Genomic DNA, 17,615 nt, shown 5'->3' with positions numbered 1-17,615 from the left:
CTTGCCAGATCACTGAGGCCAAATTCTCCTGAAAAAGAAAACTGTGTGAGGACTTGATTTGACTATCAATTCAAATGGAATACCTTCATGGTCACAGGATTTTTTAAAATCGCTTTGGTAATATTAATTCAGTGCTAATTGAAAAGGAACACATTTCATAAATCACTAGAATACTTTCCAAGCTTCTTAATTAAATATTACAGAATGTCAAATTAAGACAAAGGAGAGTACACAAGAAAATATGTTATAATGAATATGTTTCTCATATAAAAAAGATAGGCAAATATCTAGTGTTTTCAGATGAAGGTTACTACAGAACTAATAATTAATTGTAAATTAATTAGATTTTAGATTTAAATTAAAGAGCAGTAGTCTTTCACAAATTGAACTAATATAATAAATGTTTATTCACAGCAGATGAAACATATAAAGATAAAAGTATTGTCTGGTTTAATAAAAAATATGCATTTCAATGTAATGTATTATCACAGTTTAGTTTTCTCAAATCCATGATGAAAAAATTATATAGATACACATGAAGAAACACATATAGAAAATATTAAGATCTGGGCTCTTTTTTCCTTAGTACTTTGACTATGGAAAGGAAAATTAATATGGAAAAGAGAATGAACATGCCAAAGTATCCTTGTTTTTGGTGAAAACATACATATATTCCCAGACAGAGTAAACTGTCCCTCTCACACTTATGATTCTGTCAGTTGGATTGTTTTTCCCTGCTCCTCTACCAGTCTCTTCAAAGGGAATGGCATTTTTTTTTTCTTCACTCTACCAAAGCTCTGAAGACAAGTTCTACATGGCAGTTCTGTGTTGATCCTTTCTTACTTTCTTTTCTAGATGGCAATATAGTGTAGGTTACAATCTAGACAGCAGTTATGCGTTGAGATGAATATAGCATATAATATTTAACTCAATTATTCCAGATAAGCAAACATTATATTCTGAACATATGAATATTATGATAATTTTACCACTGACATTTGCGCTTAGCCACTAAATTCAGGGTTAGAGTAGTGATGAATTGCTTCTAATTTAAAAGGTGGTGCTTCACCAGCAGCCAATGTAGAGAAACAGGAAAATTCAGGATGCGATTAGAGCTTTTCTAAGATGGCAGGCAGATGAAGAATTTTATTCTTTCTCAATGGCTGCACTTAATCAAGCCTAGGATGCTAACTTATATAAAATCTATTTTTACACATTTTTTCTTGAATTTTATTTTAATTTTCTTTTAAAGTGAAAAGTCAGCTTAAATTAAAAAGAAAAGATAATAATAATAATAATTGGTTATTATATATAATTTATGAAGCAATCTGATTTATATTATGACAAAACATATCAAGGAACCTCATTACTTCGATAGTTTTAGAAATGTCAATAATTTTGCTGCAGTTATTTAATTCTGCTTATATTTTCTATAACATAAATTTTTGGGGCTTTGAAGTTTTATTTATTTTGAAATGTCACATTATGCACAAATGACAAAACAGTATTTCACATTAGAAATTTTCTTCTGTTGCATTATGCAAAGTAAAACACAAATCTGAAAATGCAAGCATTTTACATTTTTTTCTCTTACTTTCGAGTTCTGATTCTTCTGGTAATTTGTACCATATTTAAGACTGATTAAAAAATAAAGGGATTCTCTGTCATTGACCTACAGTAAGTTCTGTAGTACGCATATTTTACAGCACAGTTGGTAATCAACATGAAAGAAATCTGTGGCTTGACTAGGATAGGTGTTTTGTCTAATTAACAGAAGCTGTATTTTCCATCCTGGGGAAAAAAAGATAATAAAGAAAATTAAAAAAAAAAAAAAAAAAAAAAAAAAAAAAAGAGAGAGAGAGAGAGAGAATAAAAAAGAGAATGAAAAGGAGAATATAGAAAAGTATTAATTTTAGGATAAAATATTTTTCTGCTCTGTAATATAAAGCAAAAATAATAGCAACTTGGTCAGCAGTAGACCTAGCATACATCACAGGTGACTGTGGGTTAAAATTACAAGAAGAAATTCCATTGATACTAATGATACAATTTTTTAAACAGAACTATAGAAAATATATGAGATTTCACGTATGAAAGTAACAGAAAGACAATCAGCACACTCAGCTCCCCCAGAGTGTGTTAAAGTGATATTTAAAACTGTTAATGAAAGAATCTATAACTTACTTGAAGATCTTGCTGACTGCCTGTGTGGCTGCTTATTTTTTTCTCTGTTCACAGTCAAAGCACTTCCACTGGCCAGGGAAACAAGGTCTAACTCTGTGTCTTCTCTGCTTACAGGGCTTGCCTGGAAGCAGTGGGAGAGAATGTACACAATCATGAAATAAAATGTAACATTTTCTGAATGCAGATCACATTACCCCAAATAAACAAACAGGGTCTGTCAAACAACCTTCTTCAAAATGATACCACAATCCTTTATTGTTGCCCAGGCTGAACAAATGCACTATGTCAAAGCATTTTTGTAAATAGGAGCCGATTTTAAAATTGTGGTTTGTGATCTGAGTCAGTGCGGCAACAAAAGAAAACATTTTAGTACAGTAATTTTGAAGAAAATCAATCTTGCAGATGGCTGATGAAACCTTAAACAGCTTAAGATCATTTACTGACCAGTCTATAATTTAAGTTATAGCTGAATGTCAGGGATGTCATATTGGATTATTTTCTGCAATATTTATGTTTTATCCAGGGCATGTATCACTTCAGTCTATCAAAGACCCAGTAAGTAATCTAATCTTGTAGTTTTTTGCTACTTAATCATATCCACCAGTTAGCGTTTAAATTATACTTTAGGTAAGAGTGTTTTATTAATTATAAACTTCTACTTTTTGAAATGAGGCATGCTACCTGCACCTCAGTATGGCAAAATAGAAATGAAAATAATCTATCCACTTAGTCAGAGATCCTTGTTATGGCAACATGTAGGATAAAGGTTAAAAGTACTGACATGGAAGATTCCACGCACTTAAACTGGTAGATAGTTGATAGTTGGCAGACAGAAATTAATTCATATTTATTCAATAATAACTATCCTTGAAATGTAAAGCTATTCAATGTCAAAAGCAGTTAGCTAACAATACTAGATACTGAGGGCCAGCAGCACTGACTTGGAAAAGTCAGACATTGGAGAAGACTGAGCTACAGAATCCCCAGCACAGACCTAGTTGGCTGAAATTACTGACCATAGGGGTACATGTAAATTTTCTAGTTTCTGGCACTTCAGAAGCAGAGCCCAGGATGCAAATTAAGTCCTCTCCCTGTCTAGGCTGAAAAGACCCAAATGCTTTCAGAATCCTTTCAGAAAGAAAGTGCTGGTGGTAATGTTACCAATCTTTTGCACAATATACTAGTATCTTCCAGACTGCTGGATCAGGCCTTGAGAGACTGCGTCTCAGTTCCTTCCTCAGGCGGCTGAGTCCTGCAGTTCCTTGCTCTGAGGAAAAATGCCACAACTGTAAACTTAGGTTATTCTGGAGGAGACAGTCTCCAGACTTCCTGTTCAAACCAGCCCAATGTACCAAAAGAAGCATTTCTCCAATGTAGACAAGCTTTGTAGTCCAGTCTAACTTAGAGAACTCAGATGAAATAGAGACCTGTTTTATTTCTTTGTCTTTATCCAGGCACTGTTTAATGTAAAATTCATTGCAATTCATGCAATTTTCAAACCAGCAACTATAAAGATACAGATATTGTTTGCTCTTCCTTTGTGACTGCATACCCTTGATGCCACAGAAAGTTTATTCCTTGCTTCCTGATGTCTGTCTGTTATATGTTTAATGATCATGACTTTAAAAAGTTTTGTTTTGTGCAGGTAGCAGGCTGCATTATTGTTGTTAAAATCACTATTTTATTTTCAAGTACAGTACTAAGAATCTTTCAAAAGAATCCTGGCAACTCTCTGGCATTTTTGGCTTTCCTATTTACAGTCCTCACAAGTTTGTAACTTGTGCATTTGAAATCTTAGAAAGCTTTTACTTCCTCTTAAATTGAAATAATGCAATTAATGTGATTCTCAGATTCAAAACAATGCAACTGACCATTCTTATTTCCATCTAACCTGTTTCAACCCATAACAGAAATTTTCTCATGTCCCTGTTTCCAAAGACACCGAAGTCAGCAGTACTGTAAGCAAGTAATCTTTCCATGGAACTATTATCCAGTTTATACTACCATAGAAGCTGAGGCGTCATCAGCTTGTAGACAACATTATTCAGGGTCATATGCAAGATTTTAATAGGGTTGTCTCTCATGCAAAATATATGCTACATTCTTTCAAATAAAATCAAGTGTTTTTATGCAAGTACAATCAAAGTAATTTTTAAAGCTGCATTAATCTCTGAAGCAAACTTAATTTCAGGTTTGTAAAGAATCTCATTAAAAATCCTCTGAAGATAATTAAAACCTTGCCATTTACTTCTATAGCTTAAAGCCAAAATTTAGAAGAAATTTAAGATACTGGTACACTTTTCCACAAAGTACTGTATTGGTCTTCAGTCTGTACTGGTCACCATATTTAACTCTTTAGATATTTTTCCAATTAGTTGGAAATTAATTTTTCTCAGGAGGAATATTTGCCTTTAGAGCAGTTCTGAATATTTCCCTACTCCTATGTTAAATTATTTAAATGTTCTTGAATCTTCTGAGATAAAAAGTACTGTTTAAATTCAAGCTATATCAATCATTTTGAGATGTTGAACAGTAGTTTAATCATGTAGGTAGATTAAATGTGTAACATAAATTAGTAGAAAAGTCTATTCTACTGTAATCTGAAAACTGTGTTTAACTTAAAGTGCCCAGTATAAAGCATAAGTAAGTATGCCTTTCTATGCACTTTCCATGGTTGTATTATGCAAAATTATCAAGATGAACTTTTAAAGGTTAACAAAATGAATACACATTTTTACAGCAAAATTCTATGGACATCTAAGCGAACAAAACATATGATTACTTCGATGCCTATATAATGCTGCTTTCTATATAACATATACATTTTAGTCCATTTTCTATTTTTCGACCTAGTTCATTCTTCTCAGCATTTCATTCATGCAGAACAGCAGTGTAATATGTCTCAGGATGTGACAATCCCATAACATTTCTTGTTATGTGGGTACACCACATAATATTGTTGTGGGATTGCTGTAGACATTCGTGGACAGAAATGTTTACTGCAAACAGGAAACAGTCTACCTATATGCACATATGTTTACTGATAATTATCTAATGTGTAATTTAGATAACATTATTAGATTAAGATTTCTTCAAATTAGAGTACTTACTGCTTTAGACTTTGCCTAGAAATCAACTATTAGTAGTGCTGCACCTAGAATTCATCTCAAATCATCCAGATCATGACTTAAGCCACTGAGCTTTCACAAGAACCTAAGAAATGCATTTTTTCAACCATGAATTTTAGAAGAGTTTTAGAAGCATGTCCAAAACACATCATTGCAAAGGTGCTGAAACTGGATCACAGATGTTGAAAAAGGCCAAGATTGTCCCAAATACAGAATGAGGTACATAATCTTAGCATCGTACCATGCATAGTGTGACTTGTAAAAACTTTTATGTAACATCTTCCATTTTACATGAGGTCTGCTCTGAAAGTAATACTTTCCATTTTTTACTTTGGCCCACAGTGTCAGAGGCAGATGTTGGTGGTATGTCAGTGAAGGCTGACTCCTCCTGCAAATGTTCTATTTTGTTGCTGTGTGCTGGATGGCAGCATAAAGCCAGTCTGACAAAATGGTGTCTGACATGGAGATATGTATGAAGTACGTGGAAAACATTGCACTCATTGACATTCACTGATGCTTACTGAATGTTTATGGTGAAAAAACAGTGAGGTGGTGGGTGGTGCATTTCAGCAACAGTATCACCACAGGAGCTGTGAATCAGTGCATCACTTCTGCTGGTGCATATACAATGATGTTGGTGATTAAGTTGAAAAATAATGTTTTGTGGCTGAGAACTTGCTCTATCAAATGGTGCTATTGTGATCTTTGTAGCTGCTGTAGTTTCCACGAAAAAAGGAAATATAGGAGGCATTACTTTTGGAGTGACCTACATATGTGGATATAACACAGTTCTTGAAAATTTAACACTGAATTAATTTGGAAATAGCACCGTACAGTTCTATATGAACAGCAGCTCAATACAAGAAGTATAAAGAAACACATAAACAAAAACTTGTTGTCATACTTTTTAAACATATTTTTTATAAACAATCATAATTTATAAACATTTTGTCATACTTTATACACAAGAAATGTATTCTCATACTCAGTATCAACTGAAATCAAAGTTGTAAGCACTATCTAAATACTACAAAATCCAGATTTTCACATTTCCTCAGATAGCGATGGACAGAAGTGTATCAATAGACACTTGGAATCAACACATTCAAATGAAAGTACAGCCAAATCAAAATTAAAATTATTACTAATATCCTTTATAAAGCAAAATTCTACATTGTTCAAAAGTTTTCTCTCTCTTTTTTTTTTTTTGATCTCCCCATAATTATGTTAAAAAGAATACTGCCAACTTGGGAATGAGTCATACAGAATAAATAAATTGCTCTGCTAACTATAAAAACAAATTCTGGATATTTCTGACACTACATTTTTTCATCTAGTAGATCAACAGATTGTTAAATCATTTGTATTTCCTTTTGTGCCAGCCTACAGAATTACCCATTTCAGAAATACAGAAGTTTTTTGAAGTGCTGCAAAGAAAAGAGTTGATCACAAAAAGACAGAGGCCATTCTATGAAAAGAAGAAAAAGAAATGGTAGAAATAAATCTCTTTTTACACTGTTTTTAATAATGTCATTATATTAATATACAATTTCTATCAGTAAATCATACAGTGCAGTAACTCTAGACTGATTAAGATATGAGAATTAAGGAATTTAAGAACACTTAAGCTTGTCTGACTGACAAAAATACATGTTTTCTGTCAATAATTGGTGCTGAACCATATTTATTTTTTCAGCATTATTTTTCATTCAGCATTCTAAATGTTGATTTAGAAACTTTAAATCATAGAATCGAAGAATCACAGAATGGCTTAGTTGGAAGGGACCTTCAAGATCCATGGGTAGAGGTGTCACCCACTAGGTCAGGCTGCTCTGGGGTCTCATCCAACCTGGTCTCTAGTGCCTCGGGGGATGGGGCATTCATTACTTTTCTAGACAGACTGTTCCAGTGCCTCACCAGAAACCAGAATTCTATGTACACATACGTGTTTCCATGCCTGAAGCTTTTCCTCTGGTCTCCATCAATGGTTAACTTGATTGTGAAACTGAGACAACATTAAAGAATTATACTCAACCAAAAAAAAAAAGCTGTTGTTTGTTTTTATACCAAATATGCATTTGAAAATGCCATCAAAGGCCTAGCTGAATTCAGCAAAATTCCACATGGAAACAAGTTCTTACCACAAGTTGTACTTGTCCACTGTTGTAGATCCCATGATTCAACTCAGGCAAAAAACAACAGCTAGGAAAAATGTAGAATGGAAATTTTAATAAATATCTCTGTAATGGGTTCATTAAAATGCCTATGTAGAATCTTTTCACAAAAGCATTCCTGATCAGATCTAGCAAATTAGCAAAGATGGCATGTAAAGTAATTTCAAGGTTAAAATACATATTAAAATATCAGAGAAATTAACATTATAATAATTAGTGCCAAGTATTAAAATTAAGAATTTGCTGTTTATTCAATCATAAAATACTAATTTTAAAATGTGGATGTCAATAAATAGAACATATGACTGTACGTACATGCACTGACATAAATGGTAACTATATCAGTTTTCATCTTCTATAAGAATAAAATAGGTTTTACTTGCACAAATGTATCCCCTGTTATAAACTGTCTAACAGTGAAGTTCCACTGAAGTTTTGCTACATGCAGAAAAGGTATCATTATATTAAAAATGATGGTACAAAGATTATTGTATAGCACATGCTTGCAGAAGTAACACAGTAACATTAACAACCAACCAATCAAACAAAAAACCTTTATAACTTTCTACATCTTATTTCAAACATGATTATATGTTCTGCTCCAGTGTTTTCATGACAGATATTTTGAACAAGTTCTTGGCTTCTCACTACTATGGAACATGACAAACATATTTTCTGAAGGATATCTGCTGCATGTATTTCCTTGACTCTTCAACAGTTTAGAAAAGGGGAATATTTTTCCATATAAAACATAATAATATAGTCAGTTTCATTAAGAATCAAATAACTTTTTAAAATGAAAATAAAGTTAAAATGCTTACCAACTGACAATCATGTTTAGTTCTATTAGAGATGCCTGGCAGTGTGTCTACTAATGACTTCACTGAGTGTATATCAGTGGCTCATATAATATTTAGTACCAGGATATGCTTAGTATGTCTTAATAATAGTTTAAGGAAAAAAAATAACCTTTTCTTTAACTGTACTGATATTATACATGTTTAATAACAAAAACTAAGTACAGAGTATGTTTATAACGTTATTAATATACAGCATGAATATGTAAAAGAAGGTTTTATGTTTGATGACAAAATATTAATACACAGTATCTGGTTAAAAAGTGGATGTTTTACTTCCTTAATTGAATCAGTCAATATAGGTAATGTTACAGTTGATCTAATTACGTAAAAACATAATAGATACCATTAAAATTGCAAGGTATATGACGTTCTCCTTCCTACACTACTTACAAGACTGCACTGCAGAGTAAACCTACATTTACAGCTTATCATGAGGCTCTGTGTATCATTTTATCATCACTGTGGAAGAAGTATCTACTCCATGACTAAAACATTTCTAAAAAGTACCATGACTGGAACCCAAAAGTAGGGTAGTAGGGTCTGCTAACTTCATAGTCATGTTCATTTCATTACTATTAACTTAGGTTCCACTTTATAAAATAACTATACAATTATAAAAAATTTAATTTAAAGGCAATGATCTCACCCCCTCATATTTTCTGAACTTGCTGTTTCATAATCCGAACACTGTGTATGAAGCCATTGGTATGTGTAGTCTTTTCTCCTCTGAAGTTTCTCATCTAAACTAGTACCCGGATGAGAAAATTCTTTTTTGCCTAGGGAGGAAAAAAAGACACTCCTGTCTTTCACTATTATTTTTAAATATGAGCTTATAAAGGATTCTCCAGAAAAACCATGAGCATACTGCACTTTACCAAAGAAAAAAAGGCACGTTACATTTTACTGCAGAATTCAACTAGATATTTGTTTAGATATGTGTAATAAATCTTTTATAATTAGTCTTGATTTAAGTGGTTAATGTTCTCCTTTAGAATTAAACAGACACCTTCTGAATAAATTTGTTTTCACTGGGAAATAAAATTCTCCTTTACTCTGAAAGGTTTATAGAAAAACAAATTACAGATAAATTGCTTGTAAAGTGTTTGCGAACACTGCTTAATGTGCTATCTCTATGTTTAAAAATACACATTAATGTATATTTACAATTCTATTTTACCAATTCATAAGGTTAAATATCACAATTAAATTTAAGAGTGGAGACATGACAACCCTTTATGTCTGATTTTTCAGTGATACTTCAATTTAATCTTCTGATATTGGATTTCAAAGCAAACTGCATACCTAATTAATATATATACTTTGATGTGAGAAAGAGAATAATATAGCAACATTAAAACAAAAAACTGTATGACCCTTTCATTCTGGGTAGCATTGTGGTAGCTACCAGATATGTTCTGAAGCATAATGAAGAGGGAGAAGGTGACAGAGTTGGAAGAACCTGCAGAGGGAGAACAGTACAGCCTCTGAGGTGAATGGTTTTCTCATACTCTTTATTTTAAGCCTTAAATGGCATTCATGTTTTGACAATATAAACTGCAGTTACAGGCTATTCACAAGTACACCTTTGTGAGAGGGTTGCTACATTATCTGTAGCATTTTTTATCCTTTTCCTGCAAAAAAAAATTATAATTTTCTTTGCATGAGTAGAAAATTGTAGTTTCTCAATTCCATTTTATCTGGTGCTGCAGTGGGGCCATTGCTTTCATCTTTTAGCTTTAAGGAAATATTGCCAAAGTATTGTAACTTCTTATATCACAGTTCGAAATAAAATTGTCATTTGGTTGTGTTCTCCATTTATATCAGTATAGGAAATGTTTATTCAAACCAATCCACTCCTGAGGCTGAACCTGTTGAACTGCCTTACCCATAATATGAAGTCATAAATGTCTTGATAGTGATTGACAGCCTAGTAACTAGGTGAAAAAAAAAAAAATTACCTTCAGTTGTTCTAAAGAATGTATGCCCTTGCTATTGCATACTCTCTCAGGAAGACAAAATTAAAATCTTGGATGGAGCGTCACTGAATCTACCAAAATGAAGATATGACATCTTTCTAAAAAGAAACAGTGTCACTTCCAAGTATTAAAATACAAAAAAAAATTCTAATAACAGACTTTGTCATCTTCCTTGAATAAAGCAGAAGCCACTTCTTTCCGAAGTTTACAATATTCATTTTCCGCGTTTCTAGTTCTGGAGTACAGCTTTCTGACCTTTACATTTTGAAAATTTGTAAATTCCAAGTTTGAACCTACACTGGTACGCTTCTATCTCTTCAGACAAATAAATAAGTAAATAAAAAATCTGATTTCTAACATTTTATGTGACTTCATAAGAGCAGTCTTGGAGATTAGTTAGATTGTTAAACTGGCACACATTCTCCAGTGAGGAATAATAAGCTTAAACAGTAATTAAGTCTAGGTTCCTTATCTGAATTTACAGAAATGTTTGACTCAGTATTATCTGTCTTTCTCAGGAGAGTTACTTCTTCCTAGTAAAATATTGCATTTATAATATGCAATATAATTAATGCATATCAATTATGCATTTGCTAAAGCCCTTGTATCCTTCTCCACCTTTACAAGGAAAATCTATGTAGGGATTTAAAAACAGTATTACAAATTCATACCTGAGTTTGAGAGCTAGTGATAATTAAGACAGTGCACTTACAATAAGCTGTGACAAAACTTATAAAAAGTGTATTTTTGAGTTAGTATTTTTTCCCCCCCAAAATAATTGTTAATAATACACCTCAGTTTCAGTTTGAATTTCTGACTTAATTCTGTTTGAAACACAGTTTTACTTACTAAAACTGTGTCACATTTACATTCATACTAGAATTATTGAAATATGATTGAAATGGGAAAGTGATCAAAATAAAAGTACCCAATAAGTGCAGAAAACATTGTTATATATTTTAATTTGGAACATATCCAGTCATCGTCAAATATCAGCCTCTCTATATGTAATTCTTATGAAAATACTATGCTATGAACTAAAACACAGCATTATCACTTTCCTATTCCGCTTATGAACACCATGTGTTTGAGAATCTCATGTATCATTATCATTAACATGCATTTGCCTGATAGCTTTCTTAAATTAGGGCTCTGGGTTTTTTAAAACCTGGACCTGATTTTGTAGAAGTACTAACACTCACAAATTCCACAGAAGTTCATAAGAGCTGTAAGCATTCTGCAACTTTGAAATGGATCAGATCTATAATCTTTAATTGTTAAAGCCAGACAACTCTTAGAATATCAAAGAAAAAAGGAACACATCAAAGAAGGCAAAACTCTGTCAAAAACAAATTCACCTCAGAAGTATTTAAAGTATTGTACACTCATTAGATTATCATTTCTAAGCTTTCAATCTTTTGGATATTTTTTTACAACACACACGGTAATAATTTACCACTGGAATAGACTTACAGTTGGTATTAGTACAGTAATGCTTTTTAGGTGTTACCAATTAATAATCTATACACATTCTACACAGTCAGGCCTGAATCATAGGCACCTTCTGCCATTTTTCTGAAGTATTTGAGCATCTGAGAAGAGAGCACGTATTCAGGATAATCCACTACAATGTCCGTGGAACTGAACCATATGGGAAAAGAACAGATTGTTTTCTAGGTCTCCAAATCAGCATGCTAACTCAAAAAAACCGTAATTTTAGGATCCATAAAAATGTAAATTTCAGTCTGTCATGCTTTTTGTTTGCCAAGTATACTCTGAGACAGCATAAATCTTGTCCAGTTTAAAATATGTGTGTTTTTTATATATTTAACATTAGACTCTATCTGGATAGCCTCTTGTTAGTTATAGGAGAAGGCCTAAGAATCTATGAACTACTTCCAGTGAAGTGCCTTAAGTTCTAGCTAATACTTTTTTCTTCCAAGTCTTTCTTCAAGATTGAGGCACCTTGTGCTGCAGCAATCAGCTCTAAAAAGAAGGCTGAAACACACCCCAAAATTATGACTTAGGATGTAGAAGTCTGAGACTCAAATCAAGCTAAGGAGTACTCCAAATGCAAGTTTTCCACAGCCTTAGAATACGCATACTCATGTTCCCTACTGCAGGAAAGTGTTAAGAGAAAGCCAGTATAAAAAAGAAGATAGATGATTATGCAATATCTAGCCTTAATTAATAAACATGTATTGAAACAGAACTGTGTGAAGTCTGCAGTGTGTTCAAACATATATGGTTAAACTTTTAGTTTAGAGGGTTTTTTAATTCACTTCAAAACTTGCTTCATACAGAGTATAATGCAAATAAAGTTACAGACTAAGAAAACTAAGATCTACAATGTGAAAGAAGGGCTCAAAATTTATTCAGCATTCTAAGTTTTCCTCCCTTAATATAAAAAACCTGTGACCAAAGTTAATTTTCTCAATGTGCAATCTGGAAATCGTTCTCTTAATAAAGTAGCTGAGCTAGGTATAAAATTCATGTCAGTGCTATTAAGACATTGACATTTTTCTTATCAGTCAGTATTCTGGTACAGATTACCATTCATCAATATATATCCTGAGAGCTTATGTGTATGAGTTTGTGTGGAAGTGTATCAAATCTATAAAAAGATTAATCTGAATAAAAATTAAAATTATACATCCACTTCCCAAGGATTTTTATATTTCACGCTTTCCATGAAGTTATGTTATAATAAACACTACTACTAAAAAAATCTAAAATACTGAACCTAAAATCTAACATTTCATTTTTTTCCATACTTAAGATCAAGCAAAAAGAACATTACTTTTGTTACAGTCTGTATAACAGCTTCAGAACAGAAAGCAAGAACAACGTAAGTGATAATATTGATATCAAAGAAAAAAACAACCCTGAAAAAATTGTTAACAAACCAGAAAAAAAAAAAAAAAAAAAAAAAAAAAAAAAGGTTAAAAAGACCAAATAACAAAACCTATGCTGCAGTGTGGGAGAAATGAGAATTTCTTCTACCATAGAAATTTTGACACATTTGTTGGAAGTCTAATTTGTCCAAAGTTACTAGATTTAAGTATTAAAGAGCAATCACTACATGCCTATAATATTGTTTTGTTTTTTTTTGGAAAACGAATGATATTTGGAGCGGTCTTTAGCCTACTCACAGGTATTCAGTGTATACGTTAACAATATTCCTAAGATTTCCAGACAGTTTGTAGTACCACGTCAGTAACTGATGCAAAATTTTCTTCACTTAAAATTATAATATTCCCAGATCATCTTTATTCATCTAAAACTCAGAATTTTCAGATAGTGAAACACATTTCTACATTTAAAACATATAAACTTGTTTGTGACACAGAAAGACTGCTTAGTTTTACTTTTTTCATTTGAATAACTTTGAATAAAGCAATTTGCCTATCTGGGGCCAGAATGAATGAAATACAGAGGAATTTTTATAGCAGCACACAAATAAATGATGAAACAGATATTTTTTAAAAGAATGCCAAATCAAGTGATGGTCTGCAAAATTTTTTTATGCTTTCAAATGTATTATCAATTACAACACAAGAAGTTTTGAATATAGGAATGCTGAAGTTGTAGAAGTTTTAGGAACAAAAACAGTGAGAAATAATTGTATTTATTTCTCCTAGGAGTATGTGCTTCAAAAATTATAAAAACAAAGAAAGTTCCTAAAACTTCTGTAACTTTTTTTATCACGTATTTCAGATTCTTTACAATAAAAAATAAGGTCTACTATATCATTCTGCCTTCTGTGAATATTCTTCTCTCTAAATTCTTCGTCTGCTATTGCAATTATACACTTTTCACTTTGCAACTGTTCCTGACCTCAACCTCAGATTCATTCTTCCTTCCTGGAATTCAGGTATTTACCACTCCTAGTCATGAGTAAAATGCCTTAAGACCATAGTTTTGTTTTACTCTTTTTTTTCTGGCTGCCCTTCTTCTTTCTGCTTTCTTCCCTACTTTTTATCTTCTACATTATGATCTATCTCAGGGTGATTCACATCACTAATAAAACTTCACCTGTTTAGTTTGTTCTGTGCCAATAGTTAACATACTTCAGCCTCTCCCATCTGTGTTATCTTTCTGAACTCTTATTATTATATTATGCAAAAGCTGAATCTTTTCACTGAGTTTCCTAAACTACTGAAATTGTACAAATTTCAGTTTCTTAATTCAAGGAAAACAAAATTTTATAATTGGGACTTCACAAATATTCTTTTCTACTTCACTGCTTGTTCCTGTCTCTCTAGCACCACTACTGTTGGTTAACAGCAATTGGTATTGATACATAGTTAACTGGTTATTCCTGATTTATTCCTTACCCTATTTTGAAACAAATCCAGCTCTTACTTTACATTCAATGATACACTTTTAAGACACTTCACTGAAAGATAAATCTATTTATATTGCAGTATTGCCAATTCTTCATTCAGTATTTTCTGGTTATTTAATATCTTTCACCACAGCTGTCTGATAATACAAATATATCACACACTACAAAATGTTGTTCTACATAAAATTGCTTTGATCTTTTACTCTTTCTGTGGACATAGGATATTTCACTTCAATATTTTTTTTCATAAGCTTCACATTCCTGGAACTGTCTTCAAGATAGCTTTAAACTGTTTCTTCCAGTCTATCCAACTTGCATGACTTTGTGGGCAGTCAGTACTTTGCCCACTCCCTCATTTATGTTAAATACAACTCTCATTTGTCTTCTATAATTTCACTGTTAACAGTATCAGTTTCATTTCATGCCATTCCTTAAGACCTACACCATCCTTCTTATCTATAGGCCTAAAGAAATATTTAATCTGAGGCATATACCAGAAGCTCTCTCATATGCAAGTATTGATTTTTTTTTTTTTTTTTTTTTTTTTTTCTAATTTATAACTGTTCTGAACTGATTCAGGCAGTGACTCTTGTGAAAAAACTTGAAGATCTAATTGGGAAGAAGATTGAGATTAGATAGTTTAAGACTGCAATAATAACTATAATAATATAAGAATAGCTTATTTGGGTCAATTAAAAGTTACAGAGGAAGAAATTAAAAACAATAAAGTAGTGCAGTAGTTTACTGGTGGCAATCCACCACCCATGGACAGACTTGTTTTATATATTAAGTTTCATGTTTGCCAAACTAGGTTGATTCCTGCTTAGGAATATAAAGCAGCTGTAAAGAAATCTACTGGGGTGATATCCTAGCCATCTGTACATAAGGAGGCAAATTCCTGATGCAAACTTCTGCCTCCTGCAAGCAGCACTCTTCAAGATCCACTCAGATTTTTACAAGCCTTTCACAGGAAATATTTATTAAGCCTTACAGCACTACATTGTCCGTTCACATTATTCCTGTGTGTAGAACAGGGTGTTCTGTAGTCTATGTATTAACCACTTCAGCAACTTCAGCATAAGCAAATTTTATCAACAGGGCTGCCAGAAGAGTAAACTGAGAGTACAGCTAAGAGATACTAAAAAATCTTTGGGTAGTCAAGGCCCTTAAAGAATTAAAGAAATTAAAAAGTAAAAAATTACTACAAAATGGTATGTCCAGCATTTCCATGCTTAGTTATCTAGGATAAAAGGAGTAAAGTAGGTGAAATCAGATTGAGCCTATTATGTTTATCCTTACTGCCTAAACTCACATTCTTTATCATTCCCAAAATCTGCCTAGTTCTTCTCATATTCTATGGTAATCATTAAACTCCCTAAGGATGGACGCTCCCTTTGAAAAATGGAAATGGAGCAATAGTGCAAGAGAAAATGAGTAATTCTATAACTTTTTTAGCAGATCTTTTGATAGACATCATTTTATACATTCCCAGTTCTTAAGATGAACATATGCAATCAAGAAGTAGACAAGAACTTGTTCAGTTACTCATTAATGTGACAGCATTTCCAAGTAACAAAAGATTATCACTTTGTAGTGAGGCCAAATAAGATAAATATCTTTCTTTACATTCAGTAAACCAACCAAAATGAATTAAGACATCAGATCTTCCACAGAAATTCTTTAAAAATAAAAGAAATTCCACAACATATTCTGCAGGAGGTTGTAACTACTATATTGCTTACTATGAATTATGCAAAAAAATACAAAGAAAGAGTAAACTTTATTGAGTGTGATAACCATTAAGGTAGGTTTTGTTTATACTGAAGAACATAGAAGTAGAAGAGGACAGAAAAGTCCAAACACACATGCACACAGAAAAATAAGTAAAAAAATAAATTTAAAAAAGGAGACTGTTATGTCTCAAGAAGGCATCTCTGCTGAGAATTAAAAAAATAAATAAATAAAGCATCAATCAGGAGATATATGAAGTTAGTAAAGCTGACTTATTCTGTATTATCTCATAACTTTTATGAGCAGGAAATTAAAATATGTAATGTTGTGTCACAGCTTGGGAATGTATATTTCAAAATGTCTTAATTATGTTTATCCTTGATAATAAATATATTCTCCAGACAGTTATCTGAATAATATATTACTTTTAAGAACTTACGTTCCTTGACACTTGTGATATTCACAAGTATCATACATGATTGATATTTACCAATGCAGACTAATATTGAAAATAAAATTGAATGAAATTCTTGTATTAATGTGATATGTAGTTCAATTCTGAATACTTATAAATTGTTTATCTACTATATTTACTATGTACACATATCATTTTCAGTTTAAAGCTATTTTATTCCATGTGGGTGAAACTACTTCTGGCTTACATTCTCATGCTGGATGGAAATACCTCTTGGCATTTGATGAAGGTACCATGACAACAATTCATAGTTTTGTCAGTGCAGTAATGCATAACAGTAGAACAACTTTACATTCTCAAATACATACAAAAAATCTGCACAGATTAAGTCCAAGACTGCTGTTTAATTTACTTTTTAGCAAAACCCAGAGGTACCACTGAAGATCAGGTCTGCCATTATGTCAAACATTGTATAAACAAGGCTTGATTTAATGCTTATTGAATTGAATGGGAAAAAAAAGTCTCAGATAGACTCTACATCTAAAGTGAGGCAAATCCCAAGTGGGTAAAATTCTTATATATTTATCTTCATCTTAAAAATAACTACAAATACAAGGAACTTAAAAGGGAAAAAAATAAATACAGACATCAAATACCAGTTCTTCATAAGTTACATTTCATTGGTTGATACATCATGGAAGAAAATAAACAATCTGAAATTCCGCTGTTTCATGGATATTACCATAATATTTTCATAAAAGGGAATTTCATTTGTAAAAAAAAGGACAGGTAGAGGGGT

At 32.1% G+C, this 17,615-nt stretch overlaps 1 protein-coding gene across 1 annotated transcript in view; it reads right to left on the bottom strand.

Moving 5' to 3' along the window:
* Nucleotides 1-17,615, bottom strand: part of LRRIQ1 (leucine rich repeats and IQ motif containing 1) — a 98,105-nt gene that overhangs the window by 10,520 nt on the left and 69,970 nt on the right. Inside the window, exons 24-26 of the mRNA XM_072339853.1 lie at nucleotides 8,993-9,122; nucleotides 7,454-7,514; nucleotides 2,185-2,305 (exon numbers count right to left, since the gene is read on the bottom strand). Of these exons, the coding sequence (XP_072195954.1) occupies nucleotides 2,185-2,305; nucleotides 7,454-7,514; nucleotides 8,993-9,122 (312 nt within the window). The remainder of the gene's footprint in view (nucleotides 1-2,184; nucleotides 2,306-7,453; nucleotides 7,515-8,992; nucleotides 9,123-17,615) is intronic.

The sequence above is a fragment of the Excalfactoria chinensis genome, chromosome 1 (genome assembly GCF_039878825.1).
Source record: "Excalfactoria chinensis isolate bCotChi1 chromosome 1, bCotChi1.hap2, whole genome shotgun sequence".
NCBI lineage: Eukaryota > Metazoa > Chordata > Aves > Galliformes > Phasianidae > Excalfactoria > Excalfactoria chinensis.
The sequence above is the reverse complement of the archived record's forward strand: the minus strand, read 5'-3'. Positions and strand labels throughout refer to the sequence as shown.